The sequence below is a fragment of the Lithobates pipiens genome, unplaced genomic scaffold (assembly GCF_037356315.1).
Source record: "Lithobates pipiens isolate NorthernLeopardFrog02 unplaced genomic scaffold, aLitPip1_a1.2 Scaffold_16, whole genome shotgun sequence".
NCBI lineage: Eukaryota > Metazoa > Chordata > Amphibia > Anura > Ranidae > Lithobates > Lithobates pipiens.
The window spans coordinates 403,031,416-403,050,747 of NW_027507748.1; the positions used below are offsets into that span (position 1 = coordinate 403,031,416).

The 19,332-nt window shown below is 41.6% G+C and overlaps 1 protein-coding gene across 3 annotated transcripts in view; it reads right to left on the bottom strand.

The window, feature by feature from the left end:
- The window catches only part of ZZEF1 (zinc finger ZZ-type and EF-hand domain containing 1), a 424,884-nt gene that overhangs the window by 368,831 nt on the left and 36,721 nt on the right, over window positions 1–19,332 (bottom strand). For 2 of the 3 annotated variants that reach the window (XM_077482353.1, XM_077482352.1), the window contains exons 3-4: window positions 12,645–12,839; window positions 8,502–8,673 (exon numbers count right to left, since the gene is read on the bottom strand). In XM_077482353.1, coding sequence (XP_077338479.1) covers window positions 8,502–8,673; window positions 12,645–12,839 — 367 coding nt within the window. Of the gene's footprint in view, window positions 1–8,501; window positions 8,674–11,053; window positions 12,603–12,644; window positions 12,840–19,332 lie in introns of those variants that run through there. The other variant, XM_077482354.1, reaches the window with a different exon arrangement.

The following is a 19,332-nucleotide window of genomic DNA, read 5'->3' on the forward strand; positions in this document are numbered from 1 at the left end:
TGGTATAGCTAGCTGCCCATTCGTCTTGACAAAATGCCTCCCAGGTCATGCAGAGTCTTTGGTTGTCTTGCATGAACCACACGTTTGAGATCTCCCTGGAGTGGCTCAATGATATTAAGGTCAGGAGACTGCGATGGCCACTCCACAACTTTTTATGCTATAACCACTGGAGGGTCAACTTGGTCTTCTGCTTGGAGCCTTTGTCACACTGGAAAGTCCAAGAGCTTCCAATGCGCAGCTTTCTTGCAAAAGAATACAAATTGTCTGCCAGTATTTTCTGATAACATGCTGCATTCATCTTGCCATCAATTTTCACAAGATTCACTGTGCCTTTAGAGCTTACGCACCCCAAAACATCAGTGAGCCTCCACTATGCTTCACAGTGGGGATAATATTCTTGTGACTATAGGCTAGAGCTGCCACAACGCGTCGACGTAATCGACTACGTCGACTAAGAAAATACGTTGAAGTGTGTGAATGGCGTTGAAGCGTCACGCACGTGTCATCTCGCGGGTAAATGGCGGTAATGGCGGCGGCAGCTGCTGCTCCTGCTCCCGGGAATGGGGAAAAAAGTTCCGGTGCAGCACGAAAATCCAGACCACGACTTTCAAAGGTATGGGAATTCTTTAAACAGAGGGCAGATAAAATGGTCCTTTGTTCCCTCTGCAAAACCAAACTGACGTACCAAGGCAGCACTACTGCGATGCACGAGCACCTCAGAAGAAAACATCCTGGCGCACTACGGCCTCCAACGGACGAGCCATCTTTGTAAGTACTTACTTACTAGTATTTTGTTCGTTTTGGGAGACAATGGGAGTAATTTGTGGTCAATATTTATTAATATATTTTATATGCTCATGCTGCTACTGCTAGTAAGTAAGATACATCATTATTAGTGCATGCTCAGGGGCCAGGGGTACATATATTTGTTGCTGTGCTGCTTTGCCAATTTCTTTTTTTTAGTGGCCATCTCATGCTTTTTTTTTTTTGTTTCACATTCACAAGGCACTTTTTGCACTGCAGCCCTCTTGCTGATATGGGGATCCCTCAGGGCATGGTTGACACTGACAATGACATTGAATATGACAACTTCCTGCAATGTATGAGCTGAGAGAAGAAATGCCATGCTTTTCTTCCAATACACAGAGCAGCAACAATATTATATTAATTTAATTGCAGACAGACATTTACTACACTACCCGTACCCTCTTTTAAATACGCAGTACAAGTACATTATTAGCAGCATTGAGCATTCATGTTGGTTAAACTTGGTTCAGGTTCCTAAATGTTTATTATTGTGTGTCTTTTTTGTTTTGTTTTTCTCAGGAGGCGGCAAAGCTGTGTACAGGAGTAGTTCTTCCATAAAAAGGATGTCACTGTTTGCACACCCCAAATGGCCATTGCACATACCAATAGCATACTCAACACGATTGTCAAAGATATGAGACCTCTTTCCATTGTAGACGGTCAAGGATTTCGTGAGATGATCAACACGTTTTACCCAGGATACACACTTCCCTCCAGGTCCCATTTCACTAACCTGATGGAGAAGAAATATGAGGAGAATTTTGAAAGATTGAAAGCATCACTCAAAGATGTGAAATCAAAAATAGCTCTCACCACAGACGCATGGACCAGCATTGCCACAGAGGCATACTTGGGTGTCACATGCCACTTTATCAATGAAGACTGGAATCTTACATCGTACAATCTGACCACTATGCCACTTGAAGATCAGCACACAGCTGAAAACATTGCTAACTGGGTGGAAAAAGCAGCTGAAAAGGTTTGAGATATCCATGGCCAATGTAAATGTAGTTGTCCATGATAACGCTGCAAATGTTGTCGCTGCTCTGTGTATTTTGGAAGAAAAGCATGGCATCTCTTCTCTCGGGTGTGCTGGTCATACATTGCAGTTAGTTGTCAACCATGCCCTGAGGGATCCCCAGATCAGCAAGACCCTGAGGGCTGCAAAGTGCCTTGTGGAACATTTAAAAAAAGTGAGCTGGCCACTACAAAGCTTAAAGCAAAGCAGCAACAAATGGGTACCCCTGAGCATGCACTAATAAACGATGTATCCGTAAGATGGAACAGTACTTTACACATGATCAGCCGCCTGCTTGAACAGAAGTGGCCGGTGACTGCAACTCTTTCCGATCCTGATGTCACACCGCGAGGGAAGCGCTTCCTGGATTTAAAACATGATCAGTGGAGCTTACCTGAGGAAGTGGAACAAGTCCTGAAGCCATTATAGTGTGCTACTGTTTTCTTGAGTGGAGAGTCCTATGTGACTGCTTCCACTCTACCTCCTCTGGTAAAGGGCCTCCAGAAATCCATACAGAGCACAATTTGCGAGACAGCAGCAGTCAAAGCTTTGCAAAGTGTTGCTGCACAGGAGATGACATCAAGATGGGAGCGGGAAACTAAATTCACAGATGATGGTGGAGAAAATGTATGTCTTATTGCAGCAGCCCTGGACCCCAGATTCCGCAAACTTAAAATGTCCTCTGCTGGCAGGAATTTTAAAGTTCACCTCAAGGTCCAAGCTCTTGCTCTTGAAGTGAAAAGAAGATACCAGGAAGAGCAAATGCAACATCGATGTGAGGAACAACGGTCAACCAGTGCAGACATGAAATTTTCTGAGAAGAGGCAAGTGTCTCTGTTAGACACTTTGCTCTGTTCTTAAGATTCAGATGACCAACACAGTAATGGCGAGGATGACACTGGTCACATCCAAGATCAAGAAACCCACATTGAAGTTGTGCAGAATGAGATACACATGTATTTCAGTAAGCATGCTATTCTAAAGGAAGAAAATCCACTGAAATGGTGGAAGGAAAATAAGAGGTTTCCCATCTTGGCCATGCTGGCAGAGAGTTACTTGTCTGTGCCTGCAAAATCAACCCCATCTGAAAGGCTTTTCTCAGTTGCTGGCAACATTGTGACTAAAAAAAGAGCAAGCCTAAGATCAGAGCATGTTGATATGCTAACCTTCCTCCATTGCAATGGAGGAAGTAACACAGGCCCCCAACCTTTTGCACTCATCATGACTGTGTTGTGTTCTTGTTGGGCTGTATTCGTGTATTTATGTTGAGATGGCTCATGGCTGCCTTCAGTGTTGTATTGGCCATATTTTTGCACAGCCACAGTGTTGAGCAGTGCTTTTGGTGGGCTTGGTTCCTCCTTGCTTCCTTCCTTGAAAACGGTTACCTCCTCAGGTATGTTTTACATTACAATTAAAGTAACACACCACTTAAAATACTGCTCAATCAGCACTCTGACTCTAAAATAACACTATGTATTCAATCATCAATGATTACAATTACATAGTGTTATTGTATGTTGACCAGCATTTTTGTGGTGTTAAACAACAACACTTTAGGTCAAGAGGCATAATGCAATATAAATTCTGCCTAACACTTTGCAAAAGATGCATTCTGAAGGCATTATGTGTGGTTGAGTAGTAATGTAAGGTTAGTTACCAGTACCACACATTGTTGCACAATGCCTTCTGAATGCATCTTTTGCAAAGTGTTAGGCGGAATTTATATGGCATTTTCATGCCTCATGCCCTAAAGCGTTACCTTGTATTTTTTGGCACTTGTGTTTTTGCACACACAGGGTTGAGCAGCAGTTCAGACCCGAGCAGCAGTGCTTTTGTGGATATGGCTCCGCCTCCTTCTTGAAAACTATGTTACCTCCTCAGGTATGTTTTACATTACAATTAAAGTAACACACCACATAAATACTGCTCAATCAGCACTCTCTACAGTAACACTATGTATTCAATCAATGATGATTACAATTACATAGTGTTATTGTATGTTGACCAGCATTTTTGTGGTGTTAAACAACAACACTTTAGGTCAAGAGGCATAATGCCATATAAATTCTGCCTAACACTTCGCAAAAGATGCATTCTGAAGGCATTATGTGTGGTTGAGTAGTAAGGTAACACACAATGCCTTCAGAATGCATCTTTTGCAAAGTGTTAGGCAGAATTTATATGGCATTTTCATGCCTCATGCCCTAAAGCATTACCTTTTTATTTTTGGGCACTTTATTTTGGTATATTATGTCTTTCATGTGTTTTGTACACAGTGTTGAGCATGAGCAGCAGTGCAAAGCAGCAGTGCTTTTGTAGCATTTTTATATCGCATTTTTTTAATGCTTCAGGCTCTGAATTAATGGCAATGCCATAATCATTATTTGTACCTGATGCTAAAGTGTTGTTTACATTTTATTTTTGGCACTTTTTTATACTGTAAAAACTTTACCACATTGAAGTACTTTTTGGAATTTTTTTTATAAAAGTTGAAATATTATATTTAGAAGTTGTACGTATCATTTTTTTGTAAAGTTATCCAAAGGATTATTATCTAAATCACAAAAAGAACACACTAGATTCATAAAAAAAATTAAAAAAAAAAATCGGATAGTCGTTGACTATTAAAAAAAATAATCGATAGATTAGTCGACAGACAAATTAATCGTTAGTTGCAGCTCTACTATAGGCCTTGTCGTCCCCTCTCCAAACATAGCGCTTATGGTTGTGACCATAAAGCTTTATTTTGGTTTTGTCACTCCAGATTACAGTTTGCTGGAAACTATGAGGTGTGTCAGGGTGTTGTCGGCATATCGAAACCGGTCTTTTTTGAGGCAATGGCGTTTTAAAGGATTCTTTCTGGCAACTCGACTGTGCTAATTTTTGTTTAAGTATGATCCTTGAAACAATCTGTTTATTTCCAGAGCAGCCTGTACAGTGGTGTGAAAAAGTGTTTGCCCCCTTCTTAACTTAACTTAAGTGTTTTTCGGAACATCAAACCAATTTAAACAATAGTCAAGGACAACACAAGTAAACACAAAATGCAATTTGTAAATGAAGGTGTTTATTATTAAAGGTGAAAAAAAATCCAAACCATCATGGCCCTGTGTGAAAAAGTGATTGCCCCCTAAACCTAATAACTGGTTGGGCCACCCTTAGCAGCAACAACTGCAACCAAGCGTTTGCGATAACGTGCAATGAGGCTTTTACAGCGTCCTGGAGGAATTTTGGCCCACTCATCTTTGCAGAATTGTCCTAATTCAGTTACATTAGAGGGTTTTCGAGCATGAACGGCCTTTTTAAGGTCATACCACAACATCTCAATAGGATTCAGGTCAGGACTTTGGCTAGGCCACTCCAAAGTCTTCATTTTGTATTTCTTCAGCCATTCGGTGGTGGACTTGCTGGTGTGTTTAGGATCATTGTCCTGCTGCAGAACCCAAGTTCGTTTCAGCTTGAGTACACGAACAGATGGTCGGACATTCTCCTTCAGGATTTCTTGGTAGACAGCAGAATTCATAGTTCCTTTCATCACGGCAAGTCTTCCAGGTCCTGAAGCAGCAAAACAGCCCCAGACCATCACACTACCACGACCATATTTTACTGTTGGTATAATTTTCTTTTTATGAAATGCAGTGTTCCTTCTACGCCAGATATACTTGGACACACACCTTCCAAAGAGTTCCACTTTTGTCTCATCGGTCCACAGAATGTTGTCCCAAAAGTCTTGGGGATCATCAAGATGTGTTGTGGAGAAATTGAGACGAGCTTTGATGTTCTTTTTGCTCAGCAGTGGTTTTCTCCTTGGAACTCTGCCATGCAGGCCATTTTTGCCCAGTCTTTTCCTGATGGTGGAGGCATGAACGCTGACCTTAACTGAGGCAAGTGAGGCCTGCAGTTCCTTGGACGTTGTTGTGGGGTCTTTTGTGACCTCTTGGATGAGTCGTCGCTGCGCTCTTGGGGTAATATTGGGCGGCCGGCCACTCCTGGGAAGGTTCACCACTGTTCCATGTCTTCGCCATTTGTGGATAATGGCTCTCACTGTGGTTCGCTGGATTCCAAAAGCTTTGGAAATGGCTTTATAACCCTTTCCAGACTGATAGATCTCAATTACTTTCTTTCTCAATTGTTCCTGAATTTCTTTGGGTCTCGGCATGATGTGTAGCTTTTAAGGATCTTCTGGTGGACCTTACTGTGTCAAGCAGCTCCTATTTAAGTGATGCCTTGATTGTGAACAGGTGTGGCAATAATCAGGCCTGGGTGTGGCTAGAGAAATTGAACTCAGGTGTGGACAACCAGTTATAGTATGTTTTAACAAGGGGGGCAATCACTTTTTCACACAGGGCCATGATGGTTTGGATTTTTTTTCACCTTTAATAATAAACACCTTCATTTACAAATTGCATTTTGTGTTTACTTGTGTTGTCCTTGACTATTGTTTAAATTGGTTTGATGTTCCGAAACACTTAAGTGTGACAAACATGCAAAGGAACAGGAAATGAGGAAGGGGGCAAACACTTTTTCACACCACTGTATTTCTCCTGAGGTGGCCTGTAGCTTCTTTTGTATCCCGAGCATTTCTTCTGACAGTTGTGGCTGCAATCTATCTTGGTCTTCCTGACCTTGGCTTGGTATCGAGGATCCCCGATTTCTCCACTTAAGTGATTGAACGGTACCGATTGGCATATTCAAGGCTTTGGATATCTTTTTATATCCTTTTTCCATGTTTATAAAGTGCTGTGGGAAGGAGTGTGGGGGCGGCTCAGTATATTTTCAGGCCACTCCTGTCCGCTCACATGGTTCGCATCCCTGTGTCAGAAAGCACGGCTTCAATGGAGAGGAGGGAGTGCCGACAACAGATGGACCATTGACATTACCATTCCAGGCTTTATTAGTAGTTTTTGGAGCGCAATTTCCTCTCCTTTGCAGTCTCCACTGACACACAGGGGAGATTATGTGACTGGACCCGAGTGACTGAAAATAGGCAAGTATATAAATCTTTCTTACACAAGATGTATAGTTAGTTAGAGGTGTTCGGAGGGGGGAGGGGAACAATTTTAAGGCGAGTTGGGTGTAAGCAGAAATTTCTTTTAACTTCTGTTGCAAACAGCCTCTAAGCCTAGAGCTAGAGAACACCAAGCCTTGGTTCACACTGAGTGGGACTTTGAAAATCAAGCTACTTCACTTGAAGTAGCACGATTTTAAAGCAGGTCAGTGAAATTTCATGTGCGATGTGCCTGACATCTGTGCGACTTCATGCATAGATGCATATGCAAGTCGCACCTGAACTTGCAAAATATAGTGCAGAAACCTTTTTTCAAATCGGGGCAGAAACCTTTTTTCAAATCGGGGCAGCACCGCAAAGTTGCACCAATTTCAACGGTTTGTTGACAAGGTGCGACTTACGTGATTTGGAACCGTCAGCGCATGGAAAGTCGCGCCAGTTAATAATCTTAGGGCTCTATTTATCATGGAGAGTAGAAACCCTAAATATTTCACACTACACCTGCATTTTAGGTTTCATTTATATGATGCAGTGTGTGGAGAGAAGCCTTCACTATCCTTTGGAGTGTTCTTCACAAAACAGATGATGGGACAAGAGCCTTGTTACATGACCTGTCTAAATATTGTGACAAGTGAATTTAAACAAATATATAAAAACGAAGGAACACTAGATTTAAGCAAAAAGCAGTAGGGCAAATCCCAAAAAATTCTTCAAATATATTAATAAAAAGGTCAGATCTGAGCATATAGGTATCAGTTTATGAAGCAGTGAACAGCGGGGATCCCGAGGATCGCCACTGATCACAGTCCATAAACGGTTTAAGAAACAGATAATTGGAGGAGAACATGTTTAAACCTATTCTCCCAGATGATCTCTGCACACGGAGAATTCTCATTGACCGACACAGAAAAGGCCAGTTTATGAAGCTGCAATCTCAGCGCTTCACTGGTGATCCGAGTCAGAATTCACACTCCCTGATTCACCAGCTCAGAGGTGGAGAATCGGGTAGTGGAGAGAGAATCCTGGGGATCCGAGGAGGAAAAAGTGAAAGATTATTAACCTCCTCCAGACCCCCCCCCCCCCCACGTTATATATAACAAGTGTGTGTTATATATATATATATATATATATATATATATATATATATATATATATATATATATATATATATATATATATATATATATATACATACACACACACATACACACACACACATACATACACTATCTATATTATATTATATATGTGTATAATATGTATAAAAATAAAGAGATATAGATATTTTTTTCAGTTCTCAGGCACCCCGAGACCAACTGATTATAGATTTAGATGGGAGGGGGTCCATTACATTGGTGGCCAGTGGGAAGGATCCCCATTTACAGTGGTGGCCATAATAGTACCTTTAGAGACAGCTAAAAAGATTTAGTGTCACGAAGCTGGCTCTGGCATTTGCTCCATAATGTTCCAGCACAATCAAAATATAAAAGGTCAATCACAACTCATGGAACCTCTAGCATCCTCTGGAGAAACCTTAGGGTTCCACTAAAACTTGAATGGGGATTGGCTGCGTTCAAGTGCAATGGCTGTCTGGCTAAAAAAAAAACAAAAAAAAAAAACACTATGGTAATTTTCTGTATACAAAAACCAAATCGCAGTAATATTCCTTACCGTATCCAGTGTGAACGAGCACTGCCATCTGACTGCCAGTATGAGGTTGTTTCTCCATTAGTCATCTTGTCTATATCTGATGAATTAGATGAGGTTTCTATGCCACTGTAAGACTTTGTTATTGTTTTATACTTCAAAGATTCATCACTGCCAGTTAGAACAGCTGGACATTCTTTAAAATAAGACAAAAGATAGCTAGCTTGGATAAGTACATAATCAAAAGAGAAAATATCAGTCAGAGAGGTTGTTGGTGGGCAATTATCCCATTAAACGCCATGAAGCATTTCCATCTAAACTGACCACATAACCTCAATTTATCTTTAAAAAGCAAAAAATATATTTTTGTGCTCTTAAGTTTACATACCCTGCCAAAATGTATGATTTCTTGACCATTTTATGAATTTGAATGATAAAACTAAAATGTTTCTTTCACTCATGGTGTTTGGTTAATCCACTCTTTTTAAATCATAAAGACAACAGAAACTACCCAAATGACGGATCAAAAGTCTACATAAAAGTTTACAAAAGTTTACATATCCCAGTTCTTAATACGGTGTATTGCCCCCTTTAACATCAATGACAGCTTGAAGTCTTTTATGGTATTTGTGGATGGGGTTCTTTATCTTCTCAGATGGTAAAGCTGTCCATTCCTCTTGGCAAAAAGCCTCCAGTTCCGGTAACGTTTGAGATCTCCCTATAGTGGATCAATGAAATTGAGGTCAGGAGACTGAGATGGCCACTCCAGAACCTTCACTTTATTCTGCTGTAGCCAAATGACAGGTCGGCTTGGCCTTGTGTTTTGGATCATTGTCATGTTGGAATGTCCAATACATCCCATGCGCAGCTTCCTGGCTGATGAATGCAAATGTTCCTACAGTATTTTTTGGGAACGTACTGCATTAATCGTGCCATCAATTTTGACCAAATTTCCAGTGCCTTTGTAGCTCACACATCCCCAAAACATGAACGATCCACCTCCGTGTTTCACAGTAGGAATGGCATACCTTTCATCATGGGCCTTGTTGACTCCTCTCCAAATGTAGCATTTATGGTTGTGGCCAAAAAGCTAAATTTTGGTCTCATCACTCAAAATGACTTTGTGGCAGAAGGTTTGAGGCTTGTCTCTGTGCGGTTTGGCATAACATAATTGGGATACTTTATGGCATTTGCGTAATAATGGGTTTCTCCTGACGACTCAACCATGCAGCCAATCTTTCTTCAAGCGTCTCTTTATTGTGCATCTTGAAACAGCGACACCACATGTTTTTAGAGAGTCCTGTATTTCACCTGAAGTTATATGTGGGTTTTAGTTTGAATCCTCAACAATTTTCCTGGCAGTTGTGGCAGATATTTAAGTTGGTCTACTAGACCGTGGTTTGGTTTCAACAGAACCCCTCATTTTCCACTTCTTGATTAGTTTGAACACTGATGATTGGCATTCTCAGTTCCTTGTATATCTTTTTATAACCCTTTTCTGTTTCATACAGTTCAACTACCTTTTCCCACTGATCCTTTAACAATTCTTTTGCTTTCCCAATGACTCAGAATACAGAAACGTCAGTGCAGCACTGGATGAAAGATGCAAGGATCTGTCAGGAGTTCAGAAACTCATTGACCTTTTAGACACACACACGAATTACAAGCAAACAGATCACAGGGGAGGATGGTTACCTTTAATAGCCATGTCAACTTGTGTGCATGTTATAAGGCCATAATCACCAGGGTACGTAAACTTTTGAACAGGGTCATTTGGGTAGTTTGTTGTCATTACGATTTAAAAAGTGTAAACACAGTTGATTGACAATAAATGGCTTCAGCCAAACACTAACCATGAGTGAAAGAAAAGTTTGTGTTTTCCATATTCTCTGAAAACTGGCCAATAAATCAAATTCTGCCAGGGTATGTAAACTTATGAGCACAAATCGCTATATCTATATATTTAGATATAGGTAGGGACTGCAAGACTGAGAAAGCATAGGATAAAACTCTAGCTAGGGGAGATGGTGCTGTTCAATAAAAATAGTGAAAAATATTGGTGTACATTTAAAAATGTATAACGTGCAAATGCTAGCACCTATATTAAAAGGTGAACCAGTGCATATACCAAAAGCTATGACGCAAGCTAGTGAGAATATATAAATAAAAATCTAGTACTTATACTTCATTCTATCACCAAATTTAAGTGCAAACCATATATATGTGCAATGTGTATGAGCAGCAAATTATATAAAGTGACGAGTGCTAATATCTGCCAAAAAACAATCCCAATTGATATTTTTAAGCAATAAATAAATGTCCAAAAAATATTCAATAAATGTCCAAATGAATATACATTTTTTTTTTTTAAATATGTATATAAGTGAAAAAAGGTATAGAGAAGCTGGTGAAAAATAGAATATGATTAAAAATATATAAAAAAATATATAAAGTCCTCCAGAAATCAATAGCAGCAATCTGTGAATTGTGATCCGTGTGACAGCAGAATAAAAGATGACTTCTTCAGTGCTCCCCTCCTCCAAGTGCACCCCCCCCCCCTTTATAGCTGCACTCACCAGAGCGCCTTACCCCTGCAGGGGTAACAGGCGTATAAGCTGTGTCCATGTGACGGTCTCCTCCTCAACAGGGGATCCCTCAGGCCGAATGCTGTAATCCGTTTAAACAGAAAATTCCTTTCGCTAGGAAATCCAAAAGTTCCTCAGTACCAGGCATCCACATAGGTATAAAAGATGATTCCCATAGTGTGAATGCGTAAAAAAAGAGTTTTTATTTAGTAAACAAAGTCACGACAATTAAAACAAGGAGATCCAATGCTCTCACTAAGAAAAAACGAGGCACTTCCGCAATGCTGGTGTGTACCCGGCTTGCGAGCCACAGCCGAACAAGGTCTAAAACTGGAAGTTTGGAGAAGCTGGAAGTGACGTATTTGGACATTTATTTATTGCTTAAAATATGAATTAGGATTGTTTTTTTGGCCGATATTAGCACTTGTCACTTTATATAATTTGCTGCTCATACACATTGCACATATATATGGTTTGCACTTCAATTTTGTGGCAATACTTCATTCTAAGTACTAGATTTTTATTTATATATTCTCACTAGCTTGCGTCATAGCTTTCGGTATATGCACTGGCTTCACCTTTTAATATAGGTGTTCGCATTTGCACTTTATACATTTTTAAATATACACCAATATTTTTCACTATTTTTATTGAACAGCACCATCTCTCCTATCTAGAGTTTTATCAATTTCTGGGCCCAACTGGCGGTGTTTTTTCATTAGGGAGGCTGCCGTTCAGGTTTTTTCCTAAGTGCGGATATTTTCTTTTTAAGGAGAAAGCATATGGCTCAGTACAGTGAGACAGAGAATATGGGTCAGTATTGAGTGTATGCGTAGGGGTCTGTACTGTGTATGACAGCATGTATCAGGGATCAGTCCAGAGTGGGATTGTGAAAACACACACACACACACACACACACACACACACACACACACACACACACCAGGGCAAGGGCAATACTTAGACACATTTTACTTGTGAATTTATGTAGATGTGTCCGAAAAATAAGACTGAACTACTATTTGCGATTGTGACTAGCTTAAAGTTTTCTGGCTCCTAAGTTTCTCAGCTGGCTACTAGATATCTGCAAGATTCCTCCAGGTCTGATTTAAATGATGGTGACTAAAAGAGGAGAGGCCGAGCAGGTATCTCCCATGTGTGGCAACAGAGTATGACATTATGGTGAAGTAGCACCCCTTTACACCCCTTAACATTTCCACTATCAATGTGTTTAAGTTTAAGAGATTGCAGACATACTACAGGAGATAGTTAGAGACTGAGGACATGATACAAGAGATGGTCAGAGATTAAGGACATGATATAAGATATGGTCAGAGACTGTGGACTGAATTTTTCTTGAGCTTTACATGCACTAAAAAGGTGCCAATAATGGCCAGCAATAAATGCATAGTAATTTAAATTAACTATATTAATTAAAAGTGGAATACAATTATAATTTTTTTTTTTTTTAAACTGTCGTCATTTTCAGCCTAGTGCATCCTTCCTTTTTGGTACCAAAATTTCCATTGGGTGCACCGCTAGTTTTAGGGAGTAACTTGATGTGATAAAAACAGCTACCCACCTTTTTCTTTTTTGAGTAACCTCTCCAAATAATCTTTCAGCACTGAGGATCGCATAGTGAAAATGTTACTGCAGCACTCCAGAATAGGATAGGGGATCACAGTACTAGGAATTCTATTTCGATGTAAAAAACGGAGTGTCTTAGAAGAATGTAGGTTAAGACGATCCTTTGATTTGGAGAATATGTCGATGAAACCTGGAAGAGGGATATAAAAAAATAAATTTAAAAAAAAAGACCTTTACTAATGCCTTATTAATGTACACATGTAATAACTATCCAATTCCCTGGTATACAATTAAAAGCAAACTTCAGTTTCCACCTGAATACAGATATTTACAGTGGGCCAAAGCACTCATAGAACAAGGGGTACAAATAAATCAGAAAAATAGGATTTTTATAACAGCTTACTTGAAAAATCCTTTTCTTGGAGTACATCATGGGACACAGAGCCTTAATTACTTAATGGGTTATAGGCCACCTTCAGGTGATGGACACTGGTATACCCAATCCAGGAAGTTCACGCCCTATACAACCCCTCCTCCTTCCAGGAGCACATTTGTTTTTGTAGCAAAGTAATATACTTAAATCCCCCCCAAAAAAAGAGGGGATGGACCTCTGTGTCCTACGATGAACTCCAAGAAAAGATTTTACAGGTAAGCCATTATAAAAATCCTATTTTCTTTACTGTACATCATGGGACACAGAGCCTTAAGTAATTACTTAATGGGACGTCCCATAGCAATGCTACTTGAGGGGAGGGAGACACAACCCAGAGGGTAACTCCAGACTTGAGGACCTATACTGCTGCCTGCAGCACACCGCGCCCGAAGGCGATATCCTCATACCTCCTTACATCCACCTGATAAAATGTTGTGAATGTATGCACTGAAGACCAAGTTGTGGCCTTACAGATCTGAGCCATGGAGGCCTAATGACGCACTGCCCAAGAAGCACTAACTGCCCTGGTAGAGTGTGCCTTAACTTGAAAAGGGGGACTCTTACCTCTTAAATTATAAAAGTTTGAATTATAACTTGCCAAATCCACTTAGCGACAGTTGATTTCAAACGCTGCCTGTCCTTTCTTAGGATCCTCTGGCAGAATAAATAAGACATCAGTCTTACGACTCAGAGCAGTTGTCTTTAAATAGATTTTCACTTCTCTCACCACATCAAGGCAATGTAGTGACTTTTCTTCCCTGGAACATGTTTTTAAAAAAACGATGGCAGGACAATATCTTGGTTCAGGTGAAAACTTTAAACCACTTTTGGCAAAAGTCTGGGCGAGGGCGTAACCTCTGTTCTCATGAAAAATCAAATATGTCTCTTTACAAGAAAGAGCAGCCAATTCTGAAACCCTCCTTGCTGAGGATATAGCAACCAACAATACCAACTTGTCAGAAGGACTAGGGGAATATGTTGTATCAATTCAAATGGCTGTTTTTGTAACAGACAAAATTAAGTTCAAGTCCCAAGGGTTCAAGGGAGGTTTGATAGGCAGATTAAGCCGCATCACCACTTGCATAAAACCCCAGACTAAAGAATTTTTAGCAAGTGGTCTTTGAAATAAGACCGATAAAGCTGAGAATTGGCCTTTAATAGTACTCAATGACAATTTCATTTATACCCCTAATTGTAGAAAGGCAAGAATTCTGCCTATATCACCGAGGGTGCCAACCCTTGGATTCACACCAGGAAACATAAGCCCTTCAGACCCTATAATATATAAAGTTCTGGAAGCTGGCTTCCTTGCATTAATCATGGTAGAGACAACTAACCCAGAAAGAAGACATTTCTTCATAATGTGGGTTTCAATAGCCAAGCCATTAAATTTAGAGACCGTTAGGTAGGATGCAATATCGGTCCCTGTGAGAGCAGATCTGGCCGTAGTGGAAGGGACCATGGGAAATATTTCTAACTTGAACTGCCAAAACTTTTGGCGAGCAGAAAATATAGGAACATGCATATATGCATTCCTGATGTTGATATTGGAATGATTATAGTAAAGAGTGAATACACATGAATCCTATAAAGAGTCCATGTTAAATATCAAGTGCTGAAGTGAAACCAAAAGGTAATCCCGTGTATAGAATTATTCAAAAAGTGATACACAAATATACAAAACGTGCAAGAGTCCCAAAAAAGGTTAGTGTTCAATCTTTTTCTCTGGGTTAAATCAGAATGATGCTCCCATATCTTGAACCCTTATAACTTCCAGGGAACATAAGTAAACATGGACCCTTACTGCAGCCGATGATGGACTCCCAAACAATTGGGAGTCGGTAACGCCGGCAGAAATGACCCTCTGCAGGGATAAACGCATCTCTCCCAGGCGCACATTCCACCAAGGTCCTTTAAGTCGACAGAGCGTCCTCGTGTGCGGACCTCGGTGGAACGTGCGCCTGGGAGAGCCGCTAATCTTCCTTCCAGACACTGCAGGGTGGAGGAAAGGACATCTTCGGTCAGGTATACAGGGGGTGAGATGTGAGAAGTAGTTGCACCATCAATTTGTTCCAATGGCTCACCCTGGCTTGCCATAATTGGTAATTCAGGCGAGGGTGACAGCTTTGAAATGCGACTTGAGATCCTAGCGCCTGGGGGTGAAGCCTTTAGTACCTTTTGAGTCTTTGTGGTGTCTTTTTAGCATTCATAGTCCTAAGCACAAACACAGAGGCACTATACAATTGCACTTAATCGCTGAATATATAGTCATGACATTAAAAGCTGCTACAAAGTTTGCAACCCTCACATGTCCCAAAGTTCCTGTGTCTCTGTGTGCAGACTGTTTCCTCCTCATCAGCCGAGGAGAGACTGTCCCCATCTGTGGTTTAATTGTCTTCGCCTGTTGCGAGTCCTCGTGGACGTTCACGTTGCTACGCTTAGACCTCGGCCCCCTCCAAAAAAAACGCTCCCGGTTTAATTTTTAAAATGTTCCCTTGAATAGAATTTGATAGCCTTCCCTGAATATCCTCAGCATAAATGCATTTGGGGTAGTCTTTTCCCACTGTGGGAGGAACTGTCCCAATCTCCCTCCCACGGGAACCAAGTCACTAGGATTTGGTAGTTTTCTTAGGATAGGAAAACAGGATACCTTTCTGTTTTCCCCTTCCCCACTTTTTTTTTTTACCCTTTAGAGGTCTGTCCCTGTGACGGCCCTGGTCTTTGGGGGTGAAAATAAATAAAACGTTTCCCTGTGGCTTTATTACTTTTGATAAGAAAAGTCTTTTTCTTGTCTGCATCACGGTCTAGAACTTTTTCTAGATCCTGCCCAAACAAGAGGTCTCCTTCAAATAAGATGCCACACAGACTAACTTTTGAGGTCGGGTCCACTGACCAGGATTTTAACCATAAAGCCCTGCAAGGGGACTTTATTAGGGCAACGGTCTTTGCCAATAGCTTGACCGACTCAGCAGATGTGTCTGCCCTATAACCTGCCGCCTTGTACAGCACAGGAAGGGCATCAAGAATTTCCTTCCTGGAGGACCCACTTTCCAAATGGCATCGTAACTGGTCCAGCCAGACCTCCAAATTAAGAGCCACTATTGCTGGTTTTAGATATGTCATGGCTCCTTCCCATGACCTTTTCAGCAGTACCTCCATCCTCTTGTCCATGGGTTCCCCAAGGACATTCTGTCTTCAAAAACAAGGTCCGTTGATTTGGCGTACTGGGAAAAGGCTGCGTCCACTTTGGGCACTTTGTTCCAAATACAGGTGGAATCCTCACTGAAAAGGGAATATCTTCAGACTTTTACAGAAAAAACATTTCTCTGGTTCCACCCACTCTTTAATAGAGTCTGCCAGTGCGTTGTGGAAATAGCCTGTTTTGGTCTTCTTACAGGGTCTGATACATCTGGTCATGTAGGGACAAGGAGGCCTGCTCTTGTTTGAAATCTGACGTCTCATAGATTACCCCCCAATAAGGCATCCAGCTCCTTGAGCGTGCGCCTGTACCTGGGTGAACTTGTCCCTTGGTTTGGAATATCTTTGGATGATGCCGTCTCACTTGGCTCATCCAAAGGATCCAATTCCTCTCCCCGATTCGTCACCCTCCTCTGGGGCTGAAGTGGGGGGGGGGGGACTGCAGCTAGTTGTTTTGGGGTTTCAAGGTTTGCCAGCATTGACTTAATGGCCTTCGTTTCTTTCTGAACACCAGAAATCAATTCCTTGCATGCCCCGTTGCCTCCTTATAAATACAGGGTTTACAAAAACGGGCTTGTTCTACCCTTCCTTAAAATTTGTTCGTACATGACGGACACCTCCTCTTCCCTTCTGACCTCTCTGATTCTTTGGGCTGAGCCTGAGACAAGAGAAGGAGAGAAGAGAAGGGAGACAAAGAAAGGGGTGGGGGGAGAAGACAAGCTCCCGTCAGAAAAAAAATAAATAAAAATAAAAACGTAGCCAATCAGTGGGTGTATACGTTCACCAACACCTATGTGCACCCCTACCAGCCGCTGACAGGATTTACATGACTCTTTAGCCTGGATGTCTGAAAGGGGGGGGGGGGGGTGAGTCCATCACCCCCCAACCCTGTAGGTCAAAAGCAGGGCCTTGATCCTTTATTTGGGGGCAGCTGTTACTCATCTGCAGTTCCGTGGTGCTCTTAGTGGGTCCACAAGCCCCCCTTCCTCACGGCGTAATCTGTAATGTGATCCTGACTATCAGTTGATAGAACAATTCCTATAGTATGTAGATCAGAGGCGAGCTGCTGGAATATTTTAGTGTAAGTCTGTAACCACTGACAGCTCCCGGAGATCCTCTTGTGCAGGATTCTGCAAAGAAGGGGTGACTCACTCAGCATGGAGGTGGGTGGGATTCAGGAGACTGTAAAGCGATAAGGCCTTTCCTGCACTCCCCCCAATCCGCCCCAGGGGAGCGCGGGTGTGCCCGGGTGGGGTTGGACATGGTTGCCATGCCCTATATAGTGGAATGCGTCCATACTGGCTTTAGACATATTCCAAGCCTGACCGCCACACAGCAATATGCTGAGGGCAGTAGCAGGGGACTCAGGGTGCTCCCGACTAAGTAGGATAACTCAGACAGAAAGGGGAATAAGGGGCACTACTCAGTGATAACCAGAGTGTGTTTAATTGCAGATTCTGCATTGAATTGTTACTTAATTAGTATTGGAAGGGACAACCTACTGTACTTATTGTTCGCTTTACTTTCTCTCAAGTCATCCTAGCTCCTTCCTTTCATACCCCCCTCATCTTATACCTACCCATACCCACCCCCCTATTCCACTCCTAACCCCCTCCTTAACACGGGTGTGATATATCATGTTAACATCTTTTCACTAAACACCAAAGGGTAGAATATTCCTGAGAAATTACGTATGATCTTGAATGATCTTAAAAGAGCTAGAGCAAATATAGCGTTCATACAGGAAACCAACTTCAAAACAGGTACACCGCCATGCCTGAAAAATCAGTACTTCCCGATAACTTACCATGCTACAAATCCAACGGCCAAATCCAAAAGAAGTGTCTATACTCCTGGCAGGAAAATTACCTTGAACATGCCGGGACACTTTTTTTTGTGTTCATTAAGGGGTCAATATGGGAAGTGCTGGTGACAGTAGCCACTGTCTATGCACCAAACGCTAGACAGGATGCCTTTATGCACAATACACTGACCCTCCTGATGGACATCACCGAAGGTCAACTGATTTTAGGGGTAGATTTTAATTTATCCCTGAGCCCTAAAGTAGACACATCCTCCGGCACCTCATCCCTACGAACTAGTGTACACAAAACGCATCACTCGAGAGGTCCATGATGTCCAGCTGGTATATGGAGACTTCACCACCCGGGGAACGGGACTACACGTTCTTTTCATCCCCCCCACAAAATATACTCACGGATCAATTATTTCCTGATACATGGCCAATTAGAGGCAACACAAGACCCAGCGATAGGTAGCATAACTTGGGTCGGTCCATGCGCCCATTACCATGTGATACACTCTCTCACAGACCTCAATAACTAGAGCCAAGTTCTGGAGACTAAACAAAAGCCTGCTACAAACTCCTATAGTATTGACAGATGTTACAAAAGAACTAAAACAATATTTTCAAACCAACAACATTGTCAGTTGTGACCCAGGGATACTATGGGAATCTCACAAATCCATACTGAGGGGGGACCTGTTCAAGCACGGGGCATGTATCAAAACGTGAACAGGAACAACTCTTGCTACTTCTTCATAAGATACGGGACTTAGAAACTAAACATAAAAACAACCCAATATCCTCAACAGAAACAGAATTGTTGACTCTCTGCAGAAAAACAGTAGATTAAAATATGAAGCCAAAGTAGCCTTACAATTCTGTAGGAAACTCTCCAACAAATCAGGTAACAAGTGAGGGAAACTACTGGCCAAATAAGTTAGACAACAGACTACATGCATACATACACCAAATCATCTCACCCTTGGGGTAAAAAAAAAAAAAAAAAAAAAAGCCCTGCCCACCCAAATCGCACGGGAATTCCAGACCTATTATTCAACTCTATACAATCGCCTGAAACAACATACTAGTGATGCTGAAATCAGGGGCTCTCACCTTGTCAGGCATCCCTAAACTCTCTGAAGAAACAGGGGCTGCATTAGAAGAACCCATCACTTGGAACTGCAATGCGCCAAAGGCATGAAACCAGGCAAAGCACCAGGCCCAGACAGGTTCACTCTCCAATAC